Raw genomic sequence first — 10,255 nt, 5'->3', positions numbered from 1 at the left:
TTAAAGTATGGAATAATTTCATATGTTACCACAGTCAAAATCATGCCCATACCTCTATATTCAGGAATTCTTCCTTCATCATCCTGAGCAATGGGGAAGGGGACTACTGACTCCAAATTTTGGAAATATTTATGTCATGGCCCATTGCCCTGATGGATTTCTTGACCTTTAATATTTAGAATCTCAGCCTGTATGTGTGTTACTCCACCATATGTGCATAGAACACAGATAATGGTAGATTTAGAAGATGACACTTGATTAGGCACAAAATTTGGAAGAAAAAATATCAAACTGTGTAGCTGAATGTTACCCAGAAGTGAAGAAAGGCATGCAGCCAGATTTCCCCAGCTCTTTGTTTCATCACATGATGTTGCTTGGATATCAGCTTATCAACAGGCTTCCACCACCACCACCATATGAACAGAGTCCGCGTAAGAAAACTACACTGAATATGAATGCCAGCTTTTAAAAGTGGGGGAACTACAGTATAGGGTATGTTCTTTTTAGGCAAATCTGTGTTTTGTTTCAGATATATTATTTTATAGATGTTTTTCTCTCTGAATTCCATGAGTATTTTAATCAAATTGTATCAGGTATAGGCCACTTGAATAGGTAAATTTATTCAGCAGTAGCCCCAGAAAAGCATACATGAATTGTTGCCATAAGAAAGAGCATCAGTCATTTCCTTATGCTATTTGAGGAGACAAGAAATCTTTTCAGCTTGAAGCATATTTATTCTCTGTTCTACAGATCTGGAAAATGGGAGGAGGGTTATTGAAATTATTTGAGTACAGGAGAGAGTATAAGCGTCAATCACAGAGATTATTAAAAGAGTATATCTTGGTTGGTATGGTTTCTGGAGTGCACACATTTAAAATATTTATAGTTTAATTTATACATTTATATAGCAGAAACAGTACACACAGAGATGTTGACTAATGTTTTCCTAATAAATTTCTCTTCTGGAAGAATGGAACCTTTGATGTGTGAACTCAAATGAGTCTCTACATGTATTACAATACTCCTTAAGCATGTGTGTGTTTGTGAACCTATGTGTGCGTATGTGTTTGTGTGTCTGAACATGCATGAAGGTTGGGTAGAGAGACAAGAAACTGGCATAAAGTGAGAGCATTCTATATTCACGATTTCAGTGAATCAAATACCCAATGGGGTAGGCATTGTAACTGCTGTCGTAAGGATGAGAGGGCTGAGGCTTATGGAAGGAAAGAAATTCAAGTCTTTCTAGTTCTAAAGGCCATACAGCCTCTATTATAGTTTATTTTCTTCAGTGAGTACATGGTGCAGGTATTGATAATAATCTATGTTTAGCAGATTGTTACTATGCTTGATTTGCTGTGGTCTTACTTTGTATCATTCAGTAATTCACACTGCTAACAAAGACAAAGGAGTAAGCAGAGGGGAAAATACTCTGGGTTTGCACTCTGTGACTTGGCAACTGATTCCAATATGTCTACTCTTGCTGGATTGTTAAATTCATATTATTATACACCCTTCAGACTCTAAACCCTAAATCACCAGGAAAGGAGACTTAATCATAGCAAATGTGACTCCTTTATTCTGTGTCTTTGTCATGCAAGTAGAAACATGACAAGTTTAATAGTTTATTTTATAGTACAATGCTATAAAATTGCACATCTAAATTTGCAAGAAGTGGAGAATGATGTAAAGGCATACTATACTACCATTAAAAATCATATTTTTAAAGAATACTTAATGATCTGAGAAAGCGCACAAAACATAAATTATCATCTCCCTTTTCTAAAATTACACACAATGTACACAGAAAAAATAAATAAATAAGAGGAAAGTGAAACTCAGCGTGGTGCCTCATACCTGTAATCCCAGCACTTTGGGAGCCTGAGGTGGAGGATAACTTGAGCCCAGGAGTTGGAGACTAGCCTGGGGAACATAGGGAGAACATTGTCTGGGGAACATTATCTCTACTAACAATTTAAAAAATAACTGGGTGTGGGGTGTGTACCTATAGTCCCAGCTACTTAGGAGGCTGAGGTGGGAGGATGGCTTGAGCCCAGGAGTTCAAGACTGCATGAGCTATAATCACACCACTGTGCTCCAGCCTGGGTGATAGAGTGAGACTCTGTCTCACAAAATATATATAAATAAATAAGTAAAAGGAAATCAACCAAATACTAACAATAATTGTAGATAGTTAGATACAAGTTGAGTATGCCTTATCCAAAATGCTTGGGACCAGAAGTGTTTTGAATTTCAGATTTTTTTTTTTTTTGATTCTGGAAAATTTGCATTATCTTTGCTAGTTGAGCCTCCCAAATCCAAAAATCCAAAATCCAATATGCTCCAATGAACATTTCCTTTGAGCATCATGTGGGCACTAAAAGTTTTGGATTTGGAGCATTTCAGATGTTGGACTTTTAGATTTGGGATGCTCAACTTGTATGAGTAATCTTATTTTCTTCTTCAATTTTTAAATTCTTCCAAATCTTCCAAAACAATATATATTACTTTTAGAATCAGATATGATAATCGATAGTATATAAAATTATCAAAAACATTACTATTATAAAAATAGTATGCTCTACAACCCACCTGTTCCAAACAGTTAAACAGAAAGACAAGGACTCTGAATTATTCCTTAACTTCATAAATAATTAATAATTATTTTCATAAATAAAGGGTGAGACTAAGAAAAGGTGTGGAATTAAGTAGTGTGGTGATGTCCAATTACTTGGAAATGTGAGCAAATGTTCCTATCCCTTAGAACAAATTACATTTTTAAAAATTCATTCACTTGCTACTTATTTACTTAAGTATGTCCCCAAAAATGGTTGAGCTAAAAGAAATTTTATGCTATGCTTTGTTGTTTCTTGGAGGTACAGGATAAACGATGGGACAAAAGTGGAAAAGACAACAAAAGCTCTGGAATGTTCCACAGCTTCCTTTCATTCGAGTTCGAGTTCCTCACTCCATCTATGACACTTCCTTACTAAAGGTATGGCCTGCCTTCCTTCTCTTTTTCTTTCTTTTCTTTCCTTCTTTCCTTTCTTTCTTTCCTTCCTCCTTCTTCCCTTCGCCTTACCTTTTCGCCTATCCCTTCCCTTCCTTCCCCTCCCCTCACCCCTCCCCTTCCCTTCCCTTCCCTCCCCTTCCCTCCCTCCCCTTCTCCCTCCCTCCCTCCTCCCTCCTCCCCTCCCCTCCCTTCCCTCCTCCCTCCCTTCCCCTCCCCTCCCCCCTCCCCTCCCTTCCCTTCCCTTCCCTTCCCTTCCCTGTCCCTTTCTCTTCCTTCCCTTTCTCTTCCATTCCCTTTCTCTTCCTTCCCCCTTTCTCTCCCTTCCCTTTCTCTTCTCTTCCCCTTTCTCTTCTCTTTTTTCCCCCTTTACTTTTCTTTTCTTTTTTCTCAGATAGTGGCCTGTCTGTCCTTCAAGGGTCTCAGGACTTTTTCTGCAGTCTTTGTTTACCAGCATCAGGAAGAATATTTGTCCCTATTATTTTTTTGCCCTGCTGAATGTTGAAGGTCATTGTATCGAGTGAATGAATAGAGCACTTGGGTAACCTCCTACACCCGCCCCATTTCAGGAGCTCTGGTAGAATGTCCACCTCTTCATGGCCTGACCCACTGGTCAGCGATGGGAAACGTTACTAATTGGCCCCACACGTGGCTGCCTTTTGAAGAGCTCCTTTTAGTCAAAGTAGTTAAAGCCATTCTCATAAATAGGTGTAAAAATTTCAGTTCTCTCCTTACAACCTCAAGAAGGATCAACAACAGGGTTAAAAATATTAGTAATGTTACCTGCTACTTTCATTTAGGAAGTTAGGGTTTACTAAGGAAAAGAAGTAGACATTTTTTGCTTTGTAAATAAAAATCATCACTTTTAAGATTTTTATCTTCTATGTGAACTCCCCTTGGCACTTTGGAGTTCTGCTCTTTGAAATTGGCTTCCAATTTTCAATCTATCTTGTTTCTCAATCATTTTAACAAGGCAAAATTAGTTATTCCAGGAGTGGAATCATTCTCTTCAAATATATTATCCTTTAAAATATCTACTTCAGAAACTAAAGCTGAAATAGGTGTCTCACATTATGAGGCACTTGGCTTTGCTACTTTCATCTCAGATAGATTTTGATATTAAGTTTAAGGCCAAAAAAATAAAAGACAAAAACATAAAGCCTTAACTCACAGAATTCAGGCCCACACAAAATGTCTACAGGTCAAAGTCACCTTACTCTACCGTTTACATATAATGTATCTTAAGGTTTAGTTTTTATGCATAGTTACTAACTCATTTGGTTTTTTTGGTTTTTTTGTTTGTTTGTTTGTTTGTTGTTTGTTTGTTTTTTGAGACGGCAGTCTCGCTCTGGCCGCCCAGGCTGGAGTCTGTGGCCGGATGCTCAGCTCACTTGCAAGCTCCGCCGTCCCGGGTTCACGCCTTCTCCTGCCTCAGCCTCCCGAGTAGCTGGGACTACAGGCCGCCCACACCTCGCCCGGCTAATTTTTTTGTATGTTTTAGTAGAGACGGGGTTTCACCGTGTTAGCCAGGACTGGGTCTCGATCTCCTGACCTCATGATCCGCCCGACTTCGGCCCGGCAAAGTGCTTGGATTACAGGCTTGGAGCACCGCGCCCGGCCATTAGACTTCATTTTGAACTCTCTATTTTGTTTGTATTATTGTTTTGAATTTTTTGGCCTATGGTGAACTTATTTTATCTTGATTTTTCTAGAATGTTGATGCCACTATCTGTTTCCCTATCTGTAAAGTGAACAGAATAAATTGTTCATCTCCTCAGATTATTGAAAATTAAGAGATTATGCATGCAAAATACATGCAAATGTGAAGACAAAATGCTGAGCACAGTATATAATGAACACTTAAGATATCTTAGGTATGTAATAGTAATTGAAGTCTTGACCCTTCTTATTTCTTTCTACCTTTAAGAAAGTAGCCTTCTAAATGGTCTCTCTACCAATGATCTCTTTCCTTGAGCCCATTCTCCAATGCAGGGCCATTTTTTTAAATGCAAATCTGGTCAGTTGAGAGTATGGTGTTTTGGGTGGGATCATTTGTTGGAAAGGCGTGGGAAGCTGTCCTGTGCTTTGCAGGATGCTGAGCAAATCCCAGGCCTCTACTCACTGAATGTAAGGAGCACCCCCTCCTCCTCCCACCAATTAGGACAATCAAAAACATTTTGCAGGCATTGCCAAATGTCCCCTGGGGTCAAAATCATCCCTGTTGAAAGCCACTGCCTTAAAGATCTTTGATGGCTCCTCATAGGATAGTTAAACCTTAAACTCTTAACATAGCTAAAAGGTTTCCATCATCTTCTGCTAACAGTCTTTTCACAATCAGACTCTATGTTCCCTTTGAACAAAAAAAAAAAAAAAAAAAAAAGTTAGACTTTCTAACAGGTTTCCAGGTGCTGTGCATGCCATTTGAGAACCAGTATTCTAGTCCCTTAAGGAAACTCCTCATCTAAGACTCAGATAAGATGATCATCTCATTTAGGAAACCTTCCTTGACTGTTTAGGGAGCTTGTTTACATTCTTTGTTTTCACGGCACCTTTTTACTAATGATATAATGAACCCTTACCACATTATTCATCCATCTATTTCCCTTGCTTATTGAGAACTTTCAGTGGGAAATTTTCTACCAGTCCAGAGGCCTAGCATACTTCAGCCCTGTGTAGTTTATCACAACCTACTTTCCTCAGTAAAGATTAATGAAATTATAAGATCCTGTAAATCCTTAGATGTCCCTCAGTTCAAGACGATTACCTAGAATTTTTTACTCACATATTTTCATCATCATACAGATTAGCAGAAGGCTGTTTAAGCAAATGAAGAGAGAAAACGCCCCAATTGTTATTTTCCAATTGTTGCACATTAAAAAAATAATATATGTTTAGCAAGAGAAGCCTCTTATTTCCATAAAAGTTAGCTTTGAATACATCACAATTTGAAAGCTGTGGAACTCCACAGACTCATCAAAATCACCTGTTCTGTTCCGACAGGACCTCAACCAAGGGCAACAGCGCTACTTTTACAGCATTATGAGGATTTACAACTCCAGGCCCCAGTGGGAGGCCCTGCAGACCCGCTACATTCACAGCCTTCAGCACCAACAGCTGCTTGGTAAGTTTAACTACGTGATCCAAACTAAGCACCTAAGGAATCAACTTGTGCTGTAGCCAGAAGTCGTTTCCAGATAAATAATTCAAGTACAATGGCATCTACTGGCGTGCTATTTTATCAACATAGTAGTTGGTTAACCAAGTTTCAAAGTGCTTATTCTTGACAATGGAAAGCAAGGTTTTATGGGTAAATTACTAGGGCTTAAAGAAATTCAAGTATGGATTGTGATAAAATGTCAACTCTCTGAGATTTGTGGGAACTTAAGTAAATCAATGGGTCTGGGCTTAGAAAACCAGGGGAGGCTCAAAGCACAGCTCAGCTCCTTGCTGTGTGCAAACTCAGAGGCTTGGTTTACTCACGACAGTAATAGTTACATTTATTGCTCATTGACCACGTTCCAGACATTGTGCCAAGAGCTTTACATACGATATCTCATTTTATCTCCAATTTATGGCATAGAAAATGGAAGCTCAGGCATGTCATGTAACTTGATCAGGATCACACACAGGTAATAAATGTTAGTTAGGACTTCAAGCCAGAGCTGTCACCTCCCGAAGTTTATACATTTTCAGCCCCATCCTCTGCCATCTCTCTTCTTCTTTCAACCTCTTTAGATTTTATGAAGCACAAATGAAATAATGGTTGTGAAAGACCTTCACAAATTGTAAGTATCAACTTACCAAAAGGCATAATTGTTGTAAAGTCCCTTTTCTTGGCAGGAAATGCTTTCAGTTGCTGGCTGCCCTTCATCATACTGTTCTCCTAACTCCACTAGAGTGCTTTTTAAACAAAAATCTACTCACTTGGCTTTAGCACATCTACTTTATGCTGTTGTTTTGTATTTACACAAACGGAAGGCATGGTTTTGCAATTGATTTAATAAAACAATAACAATAGGTACCTTTTATTGAGGGCTTCCTATGTGTCAGGTGCTCTTCTAAAAACCTTGCAGGTATTGTATTTAACACTCAAACACCTCTATGTGGTAGGTGTCTTTATGACCTACAGTTTACAGAAGAGAAAACTAAAACATGGACAAGTTAAATAGCTTGACCAGGGTCATGCAACTATTGAATAGTAAACAGAGAAGCCGGGATTCAGTCTGGTCCCCATGATTGTCTGAAGTGTCACTAGAAGCATCATCTAGTAGCTTTGTTTTTATAGCAAAATTGCATAGAAGCCCATGAATCCAGAAGCAGAAGTATTCAATGCTTAGTGTATATAAAATCCACCAGGTACCTTATCAAAATGCAGATTTCCAAGCTTAACCCTCAGAGTTTCTGATTCAGAAGGTCTTTAGAGTAGAGTCATAAATCTGCATTTTAATTAGCATTTTGAAAAGCATGTGGCCTCAGCCCAGTGATTCACCAGTTGGTGGTCTGCAGACTACATGTTGAGAAACACCGAGAGAGATCAAATCTATCCTTCTGGTTTGAAGAAAGTTTTGATATCGAAGATATCATGGCTCAAGTCCCTTTCCAAATAATTTGACGTGTTAATCAATGACTGTTTATTAACTTATTGAATGAGAAATGCAAAAGAAGAAAAATACACTTCCAGTCTTCAAAGATCATATAATCTGGGCATGCTCACCACAAGAGTAGAAAAAGTTGTGTACACATAAGTAAATATTTGCTGTTTTGTTTTCTCATTTGCTTTGTAAAATTGTTGATTTTGAAGTTTCTCTCATTTCTTTCCCTTAGGCTATATTACTCAATGGGAAGCCTTGTCTTATGCTCTTGTGCTTAGAGATTCAACCAAGAGAGCCTCAGCCAAGGTAGCTCCTCAAAGAACCATTTCCCAGAAAACTTCAGCCATGACAAGAAGATGTCCATCAATACTACCTGTATCTGTGGTTCTACCTAGGGCCCAAAGTAAAAAGGGCCAAACGCTCAGGAACTGAGACTTGGCAGCATTTTCCGAGATAGGAAGTTTGCCCATGTATCCCTGGTATCTAGTGGGTGCTTAGTGCATATTTGTTGAATGACAGTGAATAATTTCTTTTTCTTTTTTTTGAGACGGAGTCTCGCTCTGTGGCCCAGGCTGGAGTGCAGTGGCCGGATCTCAGCTCACTGCAAGCTCCGCCTCCCGGGTTCACGCCATTCTCCTGCCTCAGCCTCCCCAGTAGCTGGGACTACAGGCGCCCACCACCTCGCCTGGCTAGTTTTTTGTATTTTTTTAGTAGAAACGGGGTTTCACCGTGTTCGCCAGGATGGTCTCGATCTCCTGACCTCGTGATCCGCCCGTCTCGGCCTCCCAAAGTGCTGGGATTACAGGCTTGAGCCACCACGCCCAGCTGACAGTGAATAATTTCTAATATAAACCCCAGACCTAAAAATAATCTCTGATTCATAAAAATGTTGCCAGCAAGACCAAGAGGTTTAAGAGCAATGGAGCCGAGAGTAAGCAAGCCTTTCCACATAACATCTGTAGAGTAAAAGGACTTTTAAACCTTTCAAAGTAAAAGTTTCCTTTGAATTAGAACCTCCCAGAGAAGTCCTCAAAACAGTGAAAGGGGACAAGTGACCAGAAGGAGCCAGGTCCTCTGTCACTGGGTGACCATTTCTTGCAAACTATCGTGTATACATTTTGAAAATATACATAAGAACACGGGGTTAACACTGATCATAGAGGGCCTCCAAAATATGTCATCCCAGCAACAACTGGCCTGTACATTTCCTTCTTCTCCTCTTCCCCATCACGCAATGGCATTTAATATGGTCCCAAAGCTCTTTTAGTTCTCACCTGGTTTGATCACTTTGTGTCATCTTGAAACGTGCACTTATCAGTCTACCACAGCTGAATTGATTTTACGCAGCTGTAACTGGCCTTGACATGGATAAGAGAATTCATGCACACATCTTTCCCTGGCAGCTGAAGAAACACTCTTAAAAGAATGTGAAATAGCCCTGAAGACTTGATTTCAAGTCCAACCTTTCTGTGGCCTCAAATATTTTAAGCAAAGTACACAAAACTATACTAAGCAAAAAGTGAGATAGCAGTGAGTCAGTTCATCATATAAATGGCATAGTGTTGCATTAGTTATATTTAATGGTTATTTTCATCACCAGAGATTTTGTGTATGTGTGTGTGTATGTATTTGTGTGTGTGTGTCTGTGTGTGTGTGTTAAAAATCAGTCACCAGTTCTCAAGTAAAGTCAAAACAAAAAAAAAAAAATGCTTCTTCCTCATCATTTTAAAATACATCACCCCATTCAAATCAGCTAATGCCTATGAAAGGAATTGGTTGAGGTGGAATACAAACTTGATTGACAAGAGATGTGCTAGCATTGATCTGAAAGGAATATGCTGCATTATTATCAGAAAAAAATTATTATCTTCTCTTTGCAATCATGAACATATAACATATAAAATTTGTCATGAGATTCTGAAAACTAGTATTGAGGTCCAGCACTACTTCTGAGCTCCTGTCTGACTTTTCTTTGGGGGGAATGGAAAGCGTGGTTGGCCCACTAGTCTGATAAGAAGTCTTGAGGAAACTAATACTGACCTTGCTGGGATCATTCACTTAATCATAAAGACGCTTCTTGACCTCTGCAAATTCTGGCCCTGACATGTATTCTAAATACCTTTACAGTTCTAAGTTAGAAACTGTTACATAGACTTAAAAGAAGAAAAGACTCCAGTGGGACTGGGATGAGCTGCATGATAGCCTCATAAAGCAGAGAGGTTGGTGGGAGACCTAACTTGGCCTATGCTAACCTTCCCATTGTTTTGACAATGGGCCTTTTATACCCTCTGATCTGTTTGCCTGCACTTTTATCTTAGACTACTTTTTGATGGGCATAGGTATTTGCTGTGTAAGCCGTACCTAGTGGTGCAGAATATCAAGGAGGCCACTTACAATTCTAAGCTGCATCCCTGTATCAAAAATCTCAGAAGCACCTTGCATCCGATAGAGGCTTTTAAGAGCAGAGTGACAGGTGAATGTCACAGGTCCATAAGAAGGACAAATAGATCTAAGTTGGTACAAAAGTTTCCATTTGTTGGTTCTCCCTTCTAAGAAGATAATGTGCCCCTGCACTTGAGTACCTTACTTGAAACTTAAAGAAATGTGATTGGTTATGGTGCTGGGAGAAAGGGGTGCACCTGGGAGGACACCGAGA

General features: G+C 39.3%; 1 protein-coding gene across 2 annotated transcripts; it reads left to right on the top strand.

The window, feature by feature from the left end:
• The first annotated feature begins 380 nt into the window (after positions 1 to 380).
• FAM216B (family with sequence similarity 216 member B) lies at positions 381 to 8,130 on the top strand. 2 transcript variants are annotated; one of them, XM_017870951.1, is made up of 4 exons: positions 381 to 492; positions 2,880 to 2,992; positions 6,008 to 6,128; positions 7,832 to 8,130. In XM_017870951.1, the coding sequence occupies exons 2-4, from the start codon at positions 2,888 to 2,890 to the stop codon at positions 8,029 to 8,031; spliced, it is 426 nt and encodes a 141-aa protein (XP_017726440.1). In that variant the 5' UTR covers positions 381 to 492; positions 2,880 to 2,887; the 3' UTR covers positions 8,032 to 8,130. The 2 variants fall into 2 exon arrangements, with proteins under 2 accessions (XP_017726440.1, XP_017726439.1); XM_017870950.1 differs by having other exon boundaries at positions 384 to 492; positions 2,874 to 2,992.
• Positions 8,131 to 10,255: the final 2,125 nt, after the last annotated feature.

This window comes from Rhinopithecus bieti, unplaced genomic scaffold (assembly GCF_001698545.2).
Source record: "Rhinopithecus bieti isolate Rb0 unplaced genomic scaffold, ASM169854v2 scaffold_5273, whole genome shotgun sequence".
Lineage (NCBI taxonomy): Eukaryota > Metazoa > Chordata > Mammalia > Primates > Cercopithecidae > Rhinopithecus > Rhinopithecus bieti.
The sequence above is the reverse complement of the archived record's forward strand: the minus strand, read 5'-3'. Positions and strand labels throughout refer to the sequence as shown.